This window comes from Myxine glutinosa, chromosome 12, assembly GCF_964187855.1.
Source record: "Myxine glutinosa chromosome 12, kmMyxGlut1.1, whole genome shotgun sequence".
NCBI classification, from domain to species: Eukaryota; Metazoa; Chordata; class Myxini; order Myxiniformes; family Myxinidae; genus Myxine; species Myxine glutinosa.
In genome coordinates this window covers 12650297-12673716 of record NC_136272.1, presented here as the reverse complement: position 1 = coordinate 12673716, position 23420 = coordinate 12650297, and the positions used below count along the sequence as shown (strand labels likewise).

Genomic DNA, 23420 nt, shown 5'->3' with positions numbered 1-23420 from the left:
TATGACTGTTGTTCTCGACACCGGAGGAGTACCCGCCGCTCTAGGTCTCGGCCCGTTTCCTTCCTGTCAACGCTTCCCCCAACTTGAGTTTGGCCCCCTTGCCTCTCTATTGTGCTTTGTGTGAAGTGTAACTCTTGTAGGGTAGATATTAATGTGGTGTATGGTGTTAAAATTTGTGTGTGAAAAAAAAAAAAAAAAAACCAAACTGGTTCATTGTTAACCTGTTAATGCCTGTTAATTGCCTGTGCGTTAATAATTGCGTTATTGTTGCGCTATTGCGTTGCGTTGTATTGTTGCGTTGTTGCGTTATTGTTGTTAATAAGTGTTAATAATTGTTAATTGCGTTAATTGCCTGTTAGCGATTACCGCCATCATCTTGCCATGTGATTTGCACCTACTACAAATACTGGTTTTAAAAACGCCGTCTATTCGACGGGGTTTTTACTTAGGGGGGGAGGACTGTGAGAAACCACCGGTGAAACCACCTGTTCTCACCCAGATTTGGTGCCCCGCCCACCGCGTGACGTGGCCTCCTTGGAGCCTCACGCGATCGGGAGGCGATTCGGCACGTGATTGGTGGAGAGTCCAGAGAGCGCGGTCGCCATCTTATGCAACGGACGCGACTCTCGAAGGCTCCGAGTGGGAAATAGATAAAGGGATTTCCCTTAATCTTCACGACAGCCGCGTTGGGCTGATCGTTTACCGTTCTGTATTTTACGAGTGAGTAACTCCGGAAGAGAACGAGTGATTCCCGGATCTCGTGGATTGGAACCGTGAGTCAGATATTGCCTGCGTCGTGTTGGAGCTGCTGGCCGACCGTTCCTGCAGGCCTTGTGCGGTGTATTCCACTCTGTTACCCTCCGAGTCCCGGAGATCGTCGATTGGAACCGCGAGTGATCTTGCCTGCGTCCTGTTTGGAGCTTCTGGGGCCGACAGTTCCTGCAGGCTTTGTGCAGTGTATTCCATTCTGTTACCATTTATGGTTTTTGTGATCGAGCCAATAAAGCATCGTGCCTTACCCCTAGAAGGCCGATTAAAACACAATTGTGTTTATTGAGTTCTCTCTGTCCACTCCGTGGACTACTTGAAGCCCGGACATTAACGTCCGTATTCCGTGCTGGGAACCATTTCACAGCCGGGATCGCGACAATATATATATACATATATATATATATATATATATACATATATATATATATATATATATATATATATATATATATATATATATATATATATATATATATATGATTAACATTTCCCCATTGTAATTCCATTTCCCCATTTTCCGTTGTAATCAAATTGGAGTACATACTTTTTTATTTTCATGGGCCTTTAGGTTGGTGAAATGTAATGTGAAAAAGGCTTAAAATTGTGCAAAATAGAACATTCAACCAATCAGCATTGATTTATCTTTCTTTTCTGCTTCATGAGAACTCATTTCGAACGGTCGACATGAACTTTAATTAAGGTGTTTGTGCTATCAGCCGAGTTGGTGAAGCGGTCATTTCGAAATCGATTATCATGCCGAATGAAACGGGTCATTTTGATAACCAATTCATTTGGAGTTTTTTCCCCAAATATAAATGTAATTTTCGATTCGGTAACGAGCAGCTGTGCAAGAGCGAGTTTCGAGCGAGGAAGGAGCACGTACTGTTTTAATTAATCCTTCAGTATGGCTCAATGATTGTAGAAATCGTACCGTCGACCTTCGAGACTTGGAGCAGACACTCTAACCACAATCTGCCAGCTCAGAAACTGGCACACACAGACATGGCAATATGCACTTATGCATTCTGTAAGGGATCAATTGTCTTGAATGCAGGTAATGTGTTGCATGAGATTCTCTGTTTGCCAATCAGGTGTAAATTAACGTTTTACTTGTTACTGGCAGTTGAGAAATGCAATCGGTATTGCTTACAACAAACAACAACAACATGCATTTTAAGGCCATTTTCCCTGCTCGAGCGGGGGTTAGCCTTGCGGTCCCCATGACAATCTTCTCCATTTTGCCCTATTTTCTGCATCTCTCCTTGTTAACCCCCTTGCCCGCATTTCTTCTTCCACCATCTTTAGCCAAGTCTTTCTCGGTCTTCCCCATCCTCCACTTCCTTCTACATTCATTTCCATCATTCTTCTCAACCAGTCACTTTCATCCTTCCTCAACACATGACCAAACCATCTCAACCTGTTTCTCTTCACAGCATCCATCACAGGCTCTATTCCCATCATCTTTCGCAATTCATCATTTGTCTTCCTCTCTCTCAACGACACTCCGCACATCCACCGAACCATTCGCATTTCCACCCTTTCCAGCCTTCATTGCTGCTCTACGTTCATTACCCATGTCTCGCTCCCATAAATCATAACACTTCTCACACATGCAGCATACACCGTTCCCATCAGCTTCAACGACACTGCCCTCCTCGTCAGCATGCCACTCAGTTCCCGAAATTTCTTCCATGCACATCTCACTCTAGCAACCGTTGCCGAGTCTGATCCACCTTCTCCATTCAGCATGTCTCCGAGGTAGCAAAATGTTTTCACACCTTCCAGCTTCACGCCGTCTCCAAGATCCAACTCAACATTTCCTCCATCTGCAGCTCCCTCTGTGCACACCTTACTCTTGAATGTAGCTGCCACACTGGTTAATGACCCTCTCAGACCGCTACATTTTTGATGAACCTACTCAGCGCACATTGTACATTGAATGGAGTTCACTCCGACACCCTTCCTGCACACAGCACACGGCCACTTCCGAGTTATTTCCACTTCACCACAAGCTTTACCACTTGCATAATCGGTATTGTTTAACATCTAGTTTCTGCGAGTGTTTATACCCCCTCCCCAACCCTAAACGCTACATTTTTGTACGCAACCCCACAGCCCCCATTGCCCCAGTTTAACGAGCAATTTATCGTGAGAGTTTCAAATCTCTTGCAATGTCTGATTGGCTAATCCTTTTAACCTCAATATCCTTAATGATTTGCAATTTAATTGCTGGATCTTTTAGATTTAGCTTTTCCTGCTGTAGCCATGTCATGACGGTGGTCGAGCTGTCGCATGTTGTGTTGCTTGTGATCCTACAAGAAGCTGATAAAAAAACTGTTTGACAGGTGGAAGGACCTGAACAAGAAACAGTAATTTTACACCCTTTCAGTAGATCGTGTAATCAAGATCTTCCGGTTCGGGGTTGCACATGTAAGTTGAATCTACGTCTGCTCCGTCCACCTCAATCAAATTGAAGTTTTCCAAACCGGATACGTTGTGTCTTTCTGTTTTATATTTTCGTGCCTGTGATGCTGTTTGCTTTTTCGTTGAAATGTTCTTTGTTAAATCATGTTAGATCATACCTTGTTGGCCATGTTGTGGAATTCGTTTTCGTGTAGCCCAGGCCTACTGCTCGCATAGCCGGGAGCAAAATCGTCTTGGTTTTGAGGTGGTTTGTTGTTTCGTTTTTGTTTTTGTTTTTACCCCGAAATGTTGGTCATTTGTGCCTCTGAAATGTTGTCATATTCCCCCTTCCTGCTTCAAAATAAATAAATAAATAAATAAATGAAAACCTTTTCACTCCAAAACATGATCTCATTCTACCTTCCACTTGTATTTCCTATACTTCTTTCTTTACGTCTCCCTTTTCTCAATATCTCTCAATTGAATCTCCATTGAAGAAAATGCTTCTTCCTTCTTCCTGTAAAAGCTTTTTAAAAAACATTAATAAAATGCTTCACTTTGCTTATTTTTCCTTCGTGAGCACCTCAGGTGTTCACCGATCTATTCCTCCTCTTCGTTTTCTTCACTTGTCATGTTTTGCAAACCTGTCTCACATAAGCTCTTGGTCTGTCAACCTCTTCCCGTTCCTACAGCTCGACCTCTCTCTGCGTCTTCAACAAAAATACCTTTCAACCATCCCATGATCTTTATCTCAGAATGTTAATTTTGAGAATCTTGAGAAGTCCATTTTGCAGAGGTTGTCTGCTTACAACAATCAAATCCCTCTCATGTTATTTTATCGTGTCGAACCCCTCCATAACAGTACTCTCTCCCACATCTACTACAAGCCTGCGGCCTTCCAAACCCACCCCTCGACAAGTCCCCTCTTCAGCATCCCTCCACTTCAAGTCCAATCTTTTTGCATCCCCTCACCCCACCCTCTCCAAGCTTCCTCCACCACACAAGTCGCTTAATGCTTCCTTCTCTTGACTTCCCCTGCATCCTGTCCCCTCTTAGCTTCCCCCTTGTCCTGCTCCCTTCAGACCTTGACAAAATCACAAACTAGTGAGTCATTTTTAAAGATTGGTTCATCTGATTATATACTTGTGAGAGTCAACATCTCTGTGGCTATTCTCTTTCTTGTGAGCCACGACATTTCTTGGGAAAATCACATTTCAAAGTTGACTCCAAAGCCAGTCACCAACTGGGCATTCTCCATCGTATAGAGTCCTTCCTTAGCACACCTGAACTCCTATCCACCTACAAGGCCTTCATTCGCAGCTTGATGAAGTATCGCTCACCCCTCTGGGCTGGCTCCCTGCCTCACACCTTGCTCAGCTTGACGCCATGGAAACCAAGGTCTTCAATATCATTGGAATCTCCTACACTTAAGCTGAGTCCATGGGCCCATCACTTTCCCATCAAAGACAGGTCGGTGGCCTCCCACCTGTCTGGTCTTGCACCCTCTGCTCTTTTCCATGCGTTGTCCCCTCCCCTTCCCCCTTCTCCTGCAGGTTTCTTCAGGGTGCGCACAGTCCACCATCAACCTCTTTCTGGTGAAACTACCAATATCCAGGATCACTGCTCACCTTCACTGATCTGTTCCTCTTTTTTGCACCTGTGAAACCAACTTCCACCTCCTCTTCTATCTCACTCTTCCCTCCAGGTATTCAAGACAGCTGTTGAGCACCATCTCAGATCATCCCCAATCTAAAACCATGATCTATTCTACTCCTGTTAATCCCCCACTCTCAACTCCTTCCAAATTTCCAATTTTTCCTTCCTGAGAGTTTGCTTCTGCATCCATCTTGTCTACCCCTGCATCCTCTCCACATCCCTTCTTTGTCCAAGTCTCCCCCTGTTTTATCCTTCAAACCCTTCTGTTGGTGTTTCACCCCCTCTCTCTCACTCCCTATCATGTTCCTTTTGTTCTGTTGCATCCTGATATGTTCAGTGCTCTCACTCTTCCGTGAACGTTGACCTTGTATACAAAAGAAATAAGGCACGCCTTACTGGGGAGCCAAAACAAAGCTGTGATGCAAACATTGACCATACTGTGCAGCAAGCTATTAAAACTATATAAATTGTAGAGCCAGTGATTCCCTTTCTCCAAAAACCCCATGATAATCAAGCAAATAAATTGACCATACTGTGCAGCAGACTATTGTAACACTAAATTATAGAGGCTGTGATTCTGTTTGTCCAAAAACCCGAATTTCCATTTCAGATAATAAGTTCCTCTTTTTTCAGACACTTTTGACGAGACAGGCCACGCAGCTGAGTGTCTCCTTGTAGATCATTATGACAGGAGACATATGTATTGATTAAACCAGGGTTTGAATGTTGTGATCATCTTACATTCACCAAATGTCTGTCTTTCTGTTCCCAGGTACCTCAAAAACGGCTGAACCGATCGCAACGAAATTTTGGGTGGGTAACCCTGGGACCCCATGGAGTAAAATAGGCTATATTGTTTTTCCAATTTTTCCCAATTTTTCCAATTTCCAATTTTTCCCAATTTTCCAGTTTTTCCAAACACGATGGAATAATATTTACCGATATGAACAGTGATGTGGCTTTTATTGAAATTCTACAAATACTGTTTAGATTTTGATGATTTGCGTGTGTGATATGATTTAATGGATGTTTATATAAATCGTTTAAAATAAAAAAAGCTTCAATTCCTGATATTTTGCCTTTTCATTTGGGCCTCCCAATTGAAGCCCTGCCCGAAGGGCGGGTACCATTGCTAGTTATAAGAATGGGTTCTTTATAACCAAGGCACCTCATACAGAGGTCCGACTGCATATTATGTAAACCTGCAATACTTGTGTGCTTCCCACTTTCTCCCCATCTTGTCTCCTGCTCCCTGTATTGTATGTTTTATGTGTCCGTTTGTTTTTTTTGTGATTAATGTTAACTCTTACACGAGCCTCGATCTTGTATACAAAAACAAACAAACAAAAACAATCCTGCACAGGCCACGACTCCATCATGGGGAGTGGAAGTTTCTGCTTTGCAACGATGCCAATCAAACCCACGCCAGTGACGGCAAATGCAGCAATGCTTTAAATGCTCGACCACCAAGTCACCAATTTGCACATTCGTATAAAAGCCTTTTTGAACAATGTTTGACCTCCTGCTGATATTGTATTTTTATTTTATCTACAGTGTTGATTCCTTTTTGCTTCTTTCTCTACGATAGCAGCATGAAATTCCATTTAGACACCCAGACCACGTGGTGTCACTGTGTTGGCAAGGGTTCTGTTCTGCCATTTTGGCAAAAGGGTGCGGTATTCGCACCAGGCCTCGAGAAAAATGATGACGATCTATCACTTCAGAATGCTAATTGCTATAAAAAAAACAATATCCCAAACAAAGGAGTTCGTGCTTTTCACGAGGTAGGAAAGGATTTTTAAAATTTACACAAGGGAATTAGCTGAGTGAAAACCTTGGACTGCACCTGTGCAGGAGACTCGTTAAAACATACCTTTAATTATTATTATTTTTTAACAAAACAAAAACGAGTTGATTCATCTGAATTCAATTCCTGATTGTCTTGACATTAATACAAGCTGATTGGGTGGTGCAACACCAGTTGGGTGAGGGCTGAAAGCCAGCGATCCCACGTACATTTGGGTTGATATATATCTCTATCTCTCTCTCTCTCTCTCTCTCTCTCTCTCTCTCTCTCTCTCTCTCTCTCTCTCTCTCTCTCTCTCTCTCTCTATCTCTATCTTTATCTTTATCTCTTTATCTCTTTATCTCTTTATCTCTCTTTTCTTCTTTTTCTTCTTCTCTCACTGGGTCTGTCTGTAGATTCGGGGAGGAATTTAGAATTTGGCCAGAAAACATACTCATAAAAAACATATATCCAGCACAGTGTAAAAGTTTAGGTTATTTTCACTTTTTTGGTGCTGTTCCCCATTAAACATTTGTGGGAAGTTAGAAGTGTGCAATATAGGTAGATAAAAAAAATTCTCTAATTTCTGTGAATGTCAATTTAATATCAATTTCTTTTAAATACACAAAATAATTTGAATGAAAATGAATGATCGTTTTAAGGCCATTTTTCCACACTAGAGTGGGGGTTAGCCTTGTGGGGCCTTTGACCATCATGGTTCCCTGTTTGGGGGAATGTTTTATGGCCGGATGCCCTTCCTGATGCCAACCCTCAGTCGCCTCTTACAATGTGCAGGGATATCTATTCTAAATCGGGGTACACACCAGGATCATTCATCCAAGCAAGCTGGTACTCAATTTGCTGACCTCGGAAGGATGACAGGCTGAGTCAACCCCCCTGGTGTTAATTCAGCGATCGACCATGATTCAAACTCTGGATCCTAAGATCCCGAGCCAACACCCTAACCGCTAAGCCAACACCAGGCTTACACACAAAATAAATTAGGAAATTCTCGAGGCTCGTGTAAGAGCTAACATTGATCACAGCTTGTTCACTTGCATGAAAGTCAGAGTGGGTGCAGAATTGCGCCAAGGAAGCAACTGAACTGGTGCCATGCCACATAGGCCGTCAGCCGAAGCATCAGTTGTTTCATCCCGTTCCACCATGAATACTGAAAAATAACTTCACTTCCATTTGATTTATGCTTGATCCAAAAGTATGACAGCCGAAACATGCCAGTTTAAAGTTTGACATCCGAAACATGCCAGTTTAAAGTTTGACATCCCAAACATGCCAGTTAAAAGTTTGACATCCGAAACACGCCATTTTAAAAGTTTGATATCCGAAACATGCCAGTTAAAAGTTTGATATCCGAAACATGCCAGTTAAAAGTTTGATATCCGAAACATGCCAGTTTAAAAGTTTGACATCCGAAATATGCCAGTTTAAAGTTTGACATCTGAAACATGCCAGTTAAAAGTTTGACATCCGAAACATACCAGTTTAAAAGTTTGATATCCGAAACATGCCAGTTAAAAGTTTGATATCCGAAACATGCCAGTTAAAAGTTTGATATCCGAAACATGCCAGTTTAAAAGTTTGAAATCCGAAATATGCCAGTTTAAAGTTTGACATCTGAAACATGCCAGTTAAAAGTTTGACATCCGAAACATACCAGTTTAAAAGTTTGACATCCGAAACATGCCAGTTAAAAGTTTGACGTCCCAAACATGCCAGTTTAAAAGTTTGACATCCGAAACATGCCAGTTTAAAAGCTTGACATCCGAAACATGCCAGTTTAAAAGTTTGACATCCGAAACATGCCAGTTAAAAGTTTGATATCCGAAACATGCCAGTTTAAAAGTTTGACATCCGAAACATACCAGTTTAAAAGTTTGACATCCGAAACATGCCAGTTTAAAGTTTGACATCCCAAACATGCCAGTTAAAAGTTTGACATCCGAAACATGCCAGTTAAAGGTTTGACATCCGAAACATGCCAGTTTAAAGTTTGACATCCGAAACATGCCAGTTTAAAAGTTTGACATCCGAAACATGCCAGTTTAAAGTTTGACATCTGAATCATGCCAGTTAAAGGTTTGATATCCGAAACATGCCAGTTTAAAAGTTTGACATCCGAAACATGCCAGTTAAAAGTTTGACACCCGAAACATGCCAGTTTAAAAGTTTGACATCCGAAACATGCCAGTTAAAAGTTTGACACCCGAAACATGCCAGTTTAAAAGTTTGACATCCGAAACATGCCAGTTAAAAGTTTGACTTCCGAAACATGCCAGTTAAAAGTTTGACATCAAATTATTTTGCACTATTTCTTGGCTGCGCTTTGGCCGACCGCGCCACTCATGTCGTAAATTATTTCTGCAAAGGCTTTTTTTATATATATCTATATATATAAAACGCAGTTTGTGTGTGTGTGTGTGTGTGTGTGTGTAATGTTACCGATAGACTCCTAAACGGAGAGGCTTACGTGCTTGATATTTGACATAGACATGGCCATTGAGCGTGGGACGAACATGGCTGAACTCAAAATATTTGACGATCCATATTTTTTATTCATATTTACCTCAGCGCATTTCAGCGAAGTACCCGCTAATCTCAGCCGGTTCCAGAGCAGCTCGCTGATTCGCTCAGAGCGATCCCGTGATGTTCCATTCCTGCCGCCAGACTGATTCGCTCAGAGCGATCACGTGATGTTCCATCCCATCACACGTCACTTCACCTTTTATGCGATCGTGTTTTGTATCGATTTTGTGTGATATGAATTAAATGTCTTTGAAACAGCTGTGAAACGTCTTTCCACAACCCTTCCGTAACCGATTGGAGCAGTTTCTTGCCGCACAAAACGAGATCCGCGAAGCGAGTTGGTCGAGTCATGCTGACCAAGATGGCGACACGGCGGCTTCACTTTTCACGGAGTATGAGCGTTCTATATATGTTCAATTCAGTGCGCCCGTGATTTGTGGCATAGACGTGACCATTGGGCCTTCACGGTGTAATTTGTGCGAGGCTTTTGTCCGAGTGAGCTTGAGTCGAGAGGGCGAATGTAGGGGTTGGGAATGTATGGGTCTCCCCTCCCCCGCCCGGCAACGCCGGTACTGGAGGACGTCACAGGATCAGCGAGTCTCCAAAATCCGCTTCGTGCTGTTGCGAATATGCAGGACTATGTCCGATTGTTGTGCTGCTCTCCGACCATGAGAACTGCAACGTCATTGTTGACTGGCCATCCCCTTCCCTCCCCCCTTCCCCCTCCCCCCCTCCATCCCCCCCCTTCCCCCTCCATCCCCCCCTTCCCTTCCCCCCTCCACACCCTACCCCTCCCCCTTCTCCCCCTCCCCCTCCATTTTCCCCCTCCCCCTCCCTTTTCCCCTCCCCCTCCCCTTTCCCCCTCCCCCCTCCCCCTCCCTTTTCCCCCCTCCCCCCTCCCCCTCCATTTTCCCCCTCCCTTTTCCCCCTCCCCCTCCCCCTCCCCCTCCCTTTTTCCCCTCCCCCCTCCCCCTCCCTTTCCCCCCTCCCCCTCCCCCTCCCTTTCCCCCTCCCCCTCCCATTCCCCCTCCCTCCTCCCCCTCCCCTTTCCCCCTCCCCCCTCCACCTCCCCCTCCCCCTTCCCCCTCCACCCTAACCCCTCCCCTTCTCCCCTCCCCCTTCCCTTTTCCCCCTCCCCTCCCCCCACCCTTCTCCCCCCCCCTCTTCTCCCCTCCCCTCCCCCTCCCCCTCCCCTCCCCCACCCAGCAATGCCGGGTACTTCTGCCGGGTCCCCCCCTCCCCCCTTCCCCCTCCCCCTCCCCCTCCCGCCCCCCTCCCCCTCCCACCCCCCTCCCCCTCCCCCCTCCCACCCCCTTCCCCCTCCCCCCTCCCCCCCTCCCCCTCCTCCTCCCATCCCTCACCCTCCCATCCCTCACCCTCCCCATTCCCCCTCTTCCCTCTCCCCTCCCCTCCCTCCTCCCCTCCTCCCCTCCTCCCCTCCCCCCTCCCCCCCTCCCACCCCTCCCCCCCCTCCCACCCCCTCCCATCCCTCACCCTCCCCATCCCCCCCTCTTCTCCCCTCTCCCCCTCCCCCTCCCCACTCTTCTCCCCTCCCCCCCGTTCCCCTCCCCTCCCCCCCCGTTCCCCTCCCCTCCCCTCCCCCGCCCGGCAATGCCGGGTACTTCTGCTAGCACTGTATATATTTGTATACAGAGTCGAGGCTGTGTAAGAGCTAACACATTAAACACGACAACATAAACGGACACATAAAACATATAATAAAGGGAGCTGGAGACAAGATGGAGAGAGAGAGAGGGAAGCACAACAACAGTAGAAAACAGGGACGTCAGTAGATCTGTGGAAGGGAGAGGGCTGGGGGGAGGAGTACACGGTATAAAGCAAATGAACACTACAAGGAATTTCAGGAAAGAAGTCGGAGATCGAAAGAGGTGGATTTGGGGTGTTTTAATGGGGGTAACAAAGATCAAGGTTTTGGAAGGGGGAAAATAAGAGATGGTGGTGAACAGCTGTTTGAAGACCTGGAGGGAGGAGTGGGATTGAAGAGAGTGAGGGAGTTTGTTCCAAAGGTGGAAGAAAGGAGGAATGAAAGAGTGAAGGTGAGCAGAGAGTGTTGATTCTGGTAGTTTCATCAGAAGGGGGTTCCTGGCAGATCTGTGCGTCCTGAAGGAATATTCGGGGACAGAGCAGGGGGAGCTAGGCCGGAGAGGAGTCGGTGGAAGACAGAAAGACGACCAACCTGCGGTGAGATACCAATGCGGTGTGGTGAGAGAGTGAAAGGCCCTCAGAATCAGCTTCATCCCGGGAGATACCAATGATTCTGAAGGCTTTGGTTTCAACAGCGTGAAGTCGAGCTAGGAGTGAGGCAGGAGCACCGGCCCAGAGGGGAGAGCAGTATTCCATTCATCTGTGGATGTAAGCTTTGTATGTGGTGAGGAGGTCAGAAGTGCCCAGAAAGGACTTCACACGACGGAGGATGCCCAGTCATCGACTGGCTTTGGAGGCCAGATTTGAAATGTGGTTTTCCCAGGAAAAGCATGGCAGACAGTGAGACCCAAAAGCTTGAGTGACAGATCTTCTTCGAGAGGATTGTTGAGAAAGTAGGTGGGAGGGTTGTCCAGACAGTCTTTTTGGAGAGACATAGTAAGAGTGTGAGATTTGTCAGGATTGAAAGACATGTTCCACTTGTTTGACCAGTTTGTGTTTTTGTCCAGGTCTGCAGAGAGTGAAGAGGCTGCTGACTGCTAATCTGAGGGTTGAGATATGGAGCGACGGAGAGTGGGGTCATCAGCAAAGAGATAGAGAGGATATTTCAGAGAGTCGGAGAGATCATTAATGAAGACCAGAAAAAACACAGGGACCAGAACATTGCCTTGAGGAACTCCGGCTTGGACAGGAAGGGAAGATGAGAGAATTCCATTCAGGGCCACACGTTGACCGTGACCAGAGAGGAAGTTGGCAAGCCATGCATGGAGGTTACCATGGATACCATAGGAGGAGAGTTTGGTGAGCAGGGCGGGGTGCCAGACCGTAACGAAGGCAAGTGATATGTCAAGGGAGACAGCTCTAATTTCCTGTTTGGCATTGAGGACCTCCATCCATTGTTGAGACAGCAGAAGCAGCATGTCCAGAGTAGAGTGACCAGGTCTGAAACCAAATTGATGATCAGAGATCAAGCCATTGGAGAAGAGGAAAGATTTGATATCTGAAGCGATGATGGATTCCATGACTTTGCTGTTAATTGGGAGCAGGCTGATTGGTCTGTAGTTGCAAGGATCTGTTTTTGCACCTTTTTTGTGTAAAGCGGTAATGTTTGCTGATTTCCAAGATGCTGGCAGATGACCTTGAGAAAAAGAGAGGGTGAAGAGAATTGAGAGAGGATGTGAAAGAGCGGCAGAGCAGGATTTTAGGACCCGGTGGGCTGATGTCGTCTGGTCCAGTTGCAGAATCAGAGTCGAGGTTTGATAAATTTCTCCACCTTGTCAGGAGAGAAGGACACAGAGTCCAGGAGCAGCTGGGTATGACTGGGTAAGGTGGGTACGGAGAGCGATAGGTTTGGGACACAAAATTTTGAGGCAAACATAGAGTTCAGGCATTCGGCTTTTTCACGTGCGGCTTGAGTGCCAAACGGATGCCTCCTAGTTTGGAGGTGATGTGGTGGCATCATTTATGCACATGACGGCAGTGTCATGTCATAGGGTCAGTGTTCTTCTTTGTTTGATTTTAATATACCTGGCTACAACCTTCAGACTGGTGATCAGAAGTCACTCAGGGCGATTCCCCGACCATACTATTTCCATGGGCAGTAAACACCCTTCCTCCTGAAATAAACGACTGTGGGGACAACTTACATTATGATAATTGCGGTGATGACGTAATGACGTAAATTAACACAGGAATGTTGGCCAAACCCCAGCCGGATGAAATGAGTTAATAAACGAATCCGTTCATCTATATTCTATATCATAAGAGTGCGGTGTGTGTGTGTGTGTGTGATATTAAATACGAGCAGAAGTACCCGGCATTGCCAGGGTGGGGGGGGGGGGGGGGAGCCGGGGTGGCGGGGGAAGGCAGGAGAGGGAGGGGTGAGGAAGGGAGTGGGGGTTAAGTTTCTGAGTTAAGTGTGACGCCGATCAGGAAGAAGAAGAAGCCTTACTGCCAACTTCATACACTTCCGGAATTGTTTGATTTATTTGTGTTCAAATGTCTGGTGATTGTTTTATATTTATTTATGCGAATGTGTACTTGTATATAACTGTCATTAATTTAAAAAGGTTTGGGCACTATCGAGCGATTTATTTATTTATTATTATTATTATTATTATTATTACTAGGGCATGCCCGTACTATATCTATATCTAAAATTATATCCCCCCCCCTCTATTTACATGAAATATTTTGGTCCAAAGCGAACGGCTTGCGAGTACGGTGACAATCCCCCCCCTCTATTTACATGAAATGGTTTGGTCCAAAGCGAACGGCTTGCGAGTACGGTGTTTTTTATCGGACCCGTGGAATTATAGATAGTAGTTTTAATTAGTTTTAAAACATAGTTTAACGCCAACATAGTTTGCCAACGTGAAATAAATGAATACGCTCTCAAATGTGCCGTCCGAGGCAGAGTCTGTTCGCCACGTTCGGCACACGTGATAACTCGCTGCTCTCTGATTGGTTGAATCGTTTTTTGGACATAGCTCGGTAACTACTTGTCAGATTAATATGAAACCTTGAAAAGGCACATCCTCGGGTCCCCAGCAATATACCTGGCAAGTTTAAAGTATATCGGACCCGTGGTTGTCGAGAAACAGCGGTCACAAACAAACATACAAACATACAAACATACAAACATACAAACATACACAGAGATTAGTGGAATTATAGATAGATTATTATTTATTTATTTTTTTTAATTAATAAAACGAACTTTTTTTTTTCAGAATATTTTGTTTTTGCCTAAACCACGCCCAGGCAATCACTGATGAACCTCTGAAAGTTTGACGAAGATACGTTCAGCCATCTCTGAGAAAAATGGTGACACACACGCAGACAGACAGACCAACAGCTCTCTTATATAGTAGATTAATTTTCCTTATTGGGTGTAGGGTAGGGGAGTGTTTTAGGCACTTACAAAAAAATAGAAAAAAAACAAAACAAATTGATTTCCCCTAACCACGGCATGTGTTTGGTCTGACGAAAATATGGAAACCTGCTTAGCTATAGGTTTTCCCCAAAAAATTTTTGGAAGGGGACCCGGATGAAGTGGGCACGACACTTGGTATTGCCCCGGGGCCCATTCTGGCTCACGGTGGCCCTGGCAGTTGCAACTGCTAAACCAGAAAGCATCTGAAAATGCAAAGCCCATCCACCCCCGTTTGTAATCAGACATCTTCTTCTTCTTCTTCTGTAGGCTCAAAATAACGAAAATAGTTTAAAAAATACAAAATGAAATTTGATGATTTTATGCAGCCTTGACATTTGAGCTTTAGATCTAAAAAACCAATCTGCTTCTAGCTTTGGATTGGTGAACAAATGAATGAACAAATAATAGATGATTTTATGTGACGCTGACCTTTGACCTTTTGACAAAATTATTAATTTGCCTTCTGCATATTGTCATAATAAGGCTTTGGTGAAAAGTTGATGACAAAACTCAAATGGTAAAAAGGTTACAGCCCTGACACGGACACTGCACACACACACACATGGACACACACACACACACACACACACACACACACACACACACACACACAAGGACACACACACGGGGACACACATGGGGATACACAGGCACAAACACACACACACACACACACACACACACACACACACACACACACACACACACACACATGCACACACACACCATTCAAAGACTTATGGGAAGTTACAAGGGGTGGCAATTTGACATCTCGCCCCGATCGTCATCTTTCCTCGATACGCCACTGCTCCACTGTACTTGTGATCTGTTTTTTAAATTCCCTTTAGATGATGGACCCAGATTGCGTATATCATATTCCCATCAGGAAGCGACTCATTGTTACCCGGCAGCGCCGGGTACTTTTGCTAGTATATATTAAGTAATGACTTGCGGTTGGGATTAAAATCAAATGAATCCATCTTGAGTTCTCCAACCTTTAATGAGCAAAACAAATAACTGCTCGACGTTTCGATCAGCAACACCGACAACCGTGCATCCACTGACCTTTCTCAAGAGTAAATAAAAATAACTCTACACCCCCCTTATATCAAGGGAAAAGGGGGTGGGCACACCGAAACCACCAATCAACGCCGTTCTGGAACAAACTCCTTCCATTCAAATTTAAACCATAAATCAAACCATAACCGTTAAACCAAATTTGGTGTAGACGGCATTGCTTGGCAAGGGAGGCGATTGGTAAAGTGTAAAGGCTTGGCAAAGTGCCCCTCCCCTTATATGGGATCGTTTCTCTGTATGCAACTTTAACGTGGGGAACTGAAAATTCGTTTCTCGGCTTCTACTGGACGAAATTGGCTGCAAATTTCAGAATTAAATACTCTGTACATTGAGGTAACGGGTTCGAAATTTCAGCAACGTCTGTTTCCACATTCTTGAGTTTTATTAAGAAAACCCTCAAATTCACATTGGTGTCTGTCCGTCCGTCCGTCCGCCCGTCCGCCCAAAATGTGTTGGCGCTTGTATCTCAAAGGCTATACATTGAAATTAGCTGAAGCTTGGAATATAGATCGGCGAATAGGTCCAGTTAATGGCTTTTGAAACAAATTCAAAATCTGTGCTCATGAAGGGGTTTTACGGGGTGGTTTTTTGACCCCCAAAATAGCTATTTGCTCTGTTCTCTGAAACTTCACACACGATGTTGGTGAGACTTGGCCACAAGCTTCATATCTGATGTCTAACAATGGTGTATTGGCCGCATCAAAATCTGTGCTCATTAAGGGGGTTTACGGGGGAGGGGTGGTGCTTGGCCCCCCAAAATAGGTATTTGCTCTCTTCTCCAAAATGACACAGACGAGTTTCATGTAACTTGGCTGCAAGCTTCATATCTGATGCCCAACGAAAGTGTACTATATATAAATATAGATATATAAACACTTTATACCTCTTATTACAAAAATATATATATATAATGTGCTGGCCTAATGGATAATGCATCAGACTCCCAAGCTGGGGATTGTGGGTTTGAATCCCCTCTGGATTGAATAATATTTTTCCCCTTACTTTTTCAAGTCTTTTATATCGTTTAGATTCTAGAATAAGTCTTGTATGATGAACAAATGCATTTTGTTCGTATTTAAAATGTATCTTGGGAAAAATGCGAGGGGCATAGTAAAGGCCCCTCTATATGGTATGTGCCATCTGGTAAACTATAGAAAAGAAGGGACATTCCATAGCTTGTAGAAAATGCCAAATGATATAAAAGAAGGGACATTCAAAAATATATTGTGTGCATGCTGGACTACCCTTGTATTCTTAGGAGGAACCAAGTAATGTTCTAGAAAAGTTCATAGAAAGGGCTATTTATAGCTTTAGACCACTTGGACCTTGTTACATAACAAATAAATAATATCACCAATATTACAAATAAATTTGTACAAAATAAATACATGTATTATGATTGGTGTAAATCATAACAACAAAGCAACTCAAATTCAGTCAGGTCATTATCCTCAGTTTAAGCAAGCCCGTGCCTCTGCAGCGATGAGTAGCGAGGCGAGTGTAGTGAGCCGAGCCACGCTAGTGTGACACATAATGATCTGATGTCAGTTACTGCAGTTTCGGTATTTGGGTCTTCAAAAAACATAGGGACCATAGATTTGTGACAAACTCAATCCACACCTGATGGTGATTTTCAGAGAGTAAAGTAAGGCTTCTTCAGGTTGTTGTAGCTTTTCCAATCCCCAAAATATGCATTTCTGTTTATTCATCATCCATCCCATTAATGTAAATGTGGCACTCATAAAATAAAATATCATAGATACTGAAATCTTCATTTTCCAGTCCTTCACAAAAGTAATTACAAAACTCCTACCGTCGTCTTCTGTGATCATTTTCTCCATTGATTAATGGGATGCGGTTCAACCCCGCAATCAGTTTATTCTCACTTTCAATCCACCCTTGGTTTGTTTCGACTCACTTTTCCCTCATTGACAGTTAACCTACGTCCAAACGCGTACGAGCAACTAAGTCCCATATTAGTAACAATTTAATCTTAATATCAATAACCCTCTGGATTGGCCGTCTTACCTTCTTGCACCTTTACATTAGTCACTCGAGACGACACCTTTTCAAACACGCCAAATGCAAGGAACATGAAGGCCAGATCTCAATCTCCAGCCAAGCAACCTTTGGCCAACCGAATTGATCAGAAGCACGGGAATCTATCAGAGCTTCATCCCATTTATCCCATGGTCCCACAAGCTGTGTAACATGGCAAACAGGCCCCAGAACTTATTCGGGATCATGGACTTAGCTGGTGGCTCGGGTTGTTTTGACAACCGGAATGGATCCAAGGCTGTAACAATATATATCTATATATATAAAACACAGTTTGTGTGTGTGTGTGTGTGTGTGTGTGTGTGTGTGTGTGTGTAATGTTACCGATAGACTCCTAAACGGAGAGGCTCACGTGCTTGATATTTGGCATAGACATGGCCATTGAGCCTGGGAAGAACATGGCCGACCTAAAAAAAAAAAATTCATAATATTTTTTTACCATATTTTTACCTCAGCGCATTTCAGCGAGGAATATTATACATGGAATCTGAGCCGGTGGCAGAGCAGCGCGCTGATTTGCTCAGAGCGATCACGTGATGTTCCTTGCCGCCATAAACTCACAGCAAGTAGCATAGATTTTAGCATGATTAGCATTTAGCATGATTTAGCATAGATAGTAGCATGTTTCACATAGATTTTTTTTCAGCATGGAATATTATACACGGAATCTGAGCCGGTGGTAGAGCAGCGCGCTGATTCGCTCAGAGCGATCACGTGATGTTCCTTGCCGCCATAAACTCACAGCAAGTAGCATAGATTTTAGCATGATTAGCATTTAGCATGATTTAGCATAGATAGTAGCATGTTTCACATAGATTTTTTTTCAGCGAGGAATATTATACACGGAATCTGAGCTGGTGGCAGAGCAGCGCGCTGATTCGCTCAGAGCGATCACGTGATGTTCCATTCCTGCCGCCATACCATTGAACATAAAACACAGTTTGTGTGTGTGTAATGTAATGTTACCTCCCCTTCCCTCCCCCCTCCCCTCCCCCCACTCCCTCCCCTTCCCCTCCCCCCTCTCCCTCCCCTCCCCCCTCCCTCCATCCTCCCCTTCCCCCCCTTCCCCTTCCCGCTCCCTTCCCCCTCCACCCTACCCCCTCCCTTCCCCTCCCCCCCTTACCCTCCACCTTCCACCCTTACCCTCCCCCTTCCCCCACCTCCCCCTCCCCCTCCCTCCCAACTCCCCTCCCCCTCCGCCCTCTTCTCCCCTCCCCCCCTCTCCTCCCCTCCCCCCCTCTCCTCCCCTCCCCCCCGTTCCCCTCCCCTTCCCCCTTCCCCTTCCCCCTCCCCCTCCCCTCCCCCACCCTGCACACAGTGTGTATATATATATATATATATATATTTGTGCGACTCAATATTGTGAATGGAGAAAGCACCAGTTACATTTCCCATACAGCCCTTGCTGCACCTTAACAGGAGTGATAAGTGCCGTCTGCCACGCGGAACATTATATCTCGCTTTCCACCAAGCACAATATTGAGTCATTCTGGATGCGGTCAGTATCTGAAAATAACATCTTTATGATTTGTCTCTGCAGAATGGCTCTTCTGGAGCTTAGCAGACAGTGCGGACATTGTGGTGGTTCGTCATGGCGTTCAGTCATAGGTTGGAGCACTAATTAATAATTATATGTTATAATTCATTACTCCCGACCGCATCCCGGGTGACTTGTGGTACAAGATAATTAAATATTTTTCAATCCGACTTTTCCATTAGAGTTCTCTAAATGTTTGTTGATTTTAAAAGCCAAAATTATTTTGAGAGGTGATCAGGAAAACTTTTATTTCTTCGGATTTGAATGTGTTTTGCACTGCACTTTGGTTAATCCTACATCGCCAATTGTGTGGATGGGATTTATTTATTTCATGGCGTAAAATGTAGGTTTTACATGGTTTTTGAAAACAACTGGCACATGGCCTCGAAATGCAGGAGAACCTTTACATTCAACATGAAAAAGGTGCTCGTTTTAGAATGCCAACTTGTATTGTCATTTTACCATGAGGTGGTCACACAGCGAGTGGCCATTTTGGTGCCCAGTCACGGCAGACGCTCGAAGGAGAGTTCCTGCCGCTAGATCAGCTTGAACTGGACGTTGGTTTCAGCACGGGTGCCGACAAGCTCTTCCTCGTGTCTCCACTTACCATCTGCCACGTCATCGACGTACGTAGCCCTCTCTACGAACTAACGGCCTGCTCTTTACGCACGGAGCAGTTTGAAATTGTCGTCATTTTGGAGGGAATCGTTGAAACCACTGGTGAGTTTGCTGCCACAGTTATCAATCTTATTTTTCCCTTATCATCTAATGTTGTGTTGTTGCTATGATATTCAAATTTGTTTGTTACAAGTCTGCTTCATATAAATGTGATTGATGTGGCATCGTGTATCCAGCCAAGTATGTTTGAGCCATTCCATGGTGAAGTAGAGTAATATATGGTGCAATGCCCCTGTTGGGAAAGGGTGGGACATGATACTACAACCCCCTTTCTCCCACTCCCAATGATGGATATGCTTCCCCTGGGCCTTTGGTTCTATATAATGAACATTTCCCATTTGAAATGACTTGCTATACTATCAGCCTGAGAGCTCTCTGGAATGAACTATACACAAAGAATTAAGTTAAGCACCCCCCCCCGTTTTTTTACAACCTCGCACATTACAAGTTTGTTGTCGTCAAAACAGTGTAATATACCCATGATATTGCTATATTTTCTGGAGAAGTGATATTATGGTCACATAAAAACATAACAATCATGCCGTTTTCAATATTTTATTCTGAATAATTTAAGGTGAAATTTTTTGGGAATTTTAGGCATATTTTCACCTCAATTTAAGTATGGAGCTATAGGTCCATCACGGACAGTGTGGATGACGTTTATGTTTTCTAACGTACAGTCATTGTTCTGAGAAGACCTCTAGCGATCTTTGCGTCAATAACGTGTGTAGGACCCACGTGATCGGATCACTGACTCAACCCTACGTCTCATAGACCCTGTAAGCCGTCGTATGCGTTGCTGTGGCAGGTTGTTCCATTCCCGATGTAATGCACGTTCCAATTCATCCAGATTGGCTATTGGAGGGACCATCTTCGCAATTTGTCGTCCCAACATGTCCCAAACGTGCTCGAGGGGGTTCAGGTTCAGGACAGGATTAGGGGGTGCTTAACTTAATTCTTTGTGTAGGGGTGCTTAACTTAATTCTTTGTGTATATTTTGGATAAACGGAGGATGTTCAAGTAGTTTGAAAGAGATCCCACCCCTGACACCAGAATGTTACGGATGTCCTCTTTTCCGCTTTTGGGTGTAACCTCTGGACAACTCCGAGAGGACGGCGTGCCAACTTGACCCCGGACACCATTTGCAACTATTAACTCTGGCCAGATCCTCCCACCCAAAGTCCGTTAACCATACCAGTGAGTTAAGCGAGGCAAATGGGGACCGTCTTGGCGGTTACGTGGCAGATCCTAGTCAATTGGCCGAGCAAAGCCAACGTCACGGAACCGCACCGGAGATCGAACTTGGGTAACAAATCAGAGTTGGACAAATGCCTCATCAGTGTTATGTCACCATCAAAACGGACAGAATAAGAAGTTTCTTAAAGAAATTGCCTTTATTGGCCATAACAAGAAAAAAATGCAAATATTTACAATGGCAGGCCAAGCAGGTATTTGCAGGCAGATGGAATGCCAAACATGGCATATTTGCACAGTAATTACAGCACTCATACATTACCCTTATCCCTTACGTGAACATTCCCACCCTTGGAAACCCTAACTGCAATGACTTGACACTTTACAGTACACCTGCTGGCATCATACATCTGATTCAGAAGGGAGAGATTGGTGATTTGCAAAATAATAATGGGGTGAATGATTGGCGATGAAGATGAGCTGATAAACAAAGAAATAGATAGGACAAAGGACGGATGCACTGTGACATTGATCGCGGCATGTGTGGAATGTGCCTCCTGAAAGGGCACCAGGGGTTCCTTGCACAGGTATGGTATTGTGCACTCGCAGCACGTAATGAGATGTGCCCCTCCTGACAAGGTGCCAGAGGTTTACTGCGCAGGTATGGTATTGTGCACTTGTGGCACGTAATGAGATGTGCCTTTCCGGACAAGGCGCCGGCAGTTCACTGCGCAGGTATGGTATTGTGCACTCGCAGCACAAAAGGGAATGCATCTTCCGACAGGGCGCCTGAGATTCGTAGATGTGACAAAGGGTCCAGTGACAGAGCTATCGGACATGGGAATGTGAAAGTGAAGATGTGTGAGGACAGGAGGAGAAGATATAAGGAAGAGCGTGAAAGGATGGACACAGAAGATGCAAGAAAGGCCGAACACCAAAGACGAACCACGCATGGTAAACGACCGGCAAAACGTGAATGATAATGAAGTAAATAATGTGAGTGGACCAGCGGAGTGAAAGGAATTGATAGAAGGAAGGACTCAGTAGAAGGAAACATGAAAGAAGAGAAGGATGAGAATAGACTTGCATTGTGCGAGTAATATAAATAATTGATCGAGCCCTGAACAAAGTCTGTGATCGCTTCAAGTGTCAAAGCTTTTGACACGTCTTTTTCTCCCTCAGTTGCTCAGATTCCTTCCGCCTCTCAGATTCCCTCATGCAGCCCCTCTATAGCGTCTCTGATTTCTTCACTCCACTCAATTATGGTAGGAGGGGGGAGGGTTGGGGCCTGTGGAGGGGAGAGGGGTAGGTGAAAAACGATATACAGCATGACTCCAAATGTAGCGAAAATGCCAAAGCATGATTCCAATTCCAAACGTTGAGGACGGATTATGAGAAAATTTTGTGTATTTGGTAAGTTTGGTAGTACAAGTACAAGCCGATTAGATTTTGGTTCAGGTCCGGATTCAGATCCGGCCAATCAGTGGATACAAAACATAAACTGCTCAACATTTTGGAGATATGTTCTCTACCAAGTGCCATTCAAGTTTTTCTTGTTGTCATCACTGTTGTTTGTGCTCCTTCCATAACCTTTTATATGTTTTTATGTATCCTCGTTTATTATTATATACTAGGGAGATACCCGTGCTACACACGGGTGGGAGGCCAGAAGCAAACAGGCAATGCAGAAACGGCGAATGCTAAAGCATGAAACCAATCAATTCCACATTCCTGTAGCACCTTCAGTCGCACGTCAGACATGGACAGCAAGTTCGTGAACGACGTCCATGAAAAATGTACCCGATCTCAAACAAACGGGTACTTTCACGTATAGAAACATCGATCGTGGGACCGTGGCGAATCTGCATATGGCGATCCGCGAAGTTCACGTTCAGAAAGTAGAAACCATCACGGCATGTCGTCATTCACTTGAACTCGATATCTCTTTTTTTATATTCCAAACAACTTAACTCCAACTAATCACAAAATAAACTTTTAACAACATTGTTAATGTTTCCTTCATTGTAAAAACTTCCAAATCAACAGTTAAAAGGATTTTGAGCCGATAGCTGTTACGGCCTTGGCAAGATCGATGTAGACAGCGATCTGTTAGCTTATACACCACCCAAATAGCTATGTGGAATTCTCTCATGTTGAGTTTAAATGTCGTTTGAACTTTGGCCAAGGTCATTATTTACTTTTAATGATGTTTATATACGAATGATGTTTAATGATGTTTATATTGGTTTTGGGTCGTCCTTTCCGCATATCTCGTGGGATTGTAAGTTCAAGGATTCGATCAAGGTTCAAGGTTCGTGGGATCGTAGGTATGTAAGATTGTTGTTCGAGTTCGATCAGTGCAGCTATGCAGCAATCGGTGCAGCCGTTTGTGCGGCACCCGGGAAAACAACATCGTCACAATGAGAACAATGAACGTTATGCGAACGCGAATGTTATGCGGGAGTCCAAACCTGAGAATGCTGGAGACTAAAGCTGAAATTGGGAAAACGAAATAGCCTATTTTACTCCTGGAGATCCCAGGATTACCCACCGAAAATATCTTTGTGATCGGTTCAGCAGTTTTTACGGTCCCTTCGAACAGACAGACAGACAGACAG

The 23420-nt window shown here is 44.5% G+C and overlaps 1 protein-coding gene across 1 annotated transcript in view; it reads left to right on the top strand.

The window, feature by feature from the left end:
- Positions 1–23420, top strand: part of LOC137437273 (G protein-activated inward rectifier potassium channel 1-like) — a 99794-nt gene that overhangs the window by 62633 nt on the left and 13741 nt on the right. The window contains exon 3 of the mRNA XM_078766247.1: positions 19434–19650. Coding sequence (XP_078622373.1) covers positions 19434–19650 — 217 coding nt within the window. The remainder of the gene's footprint in view (positions 1–19433; positions 19651–23420) is intronic.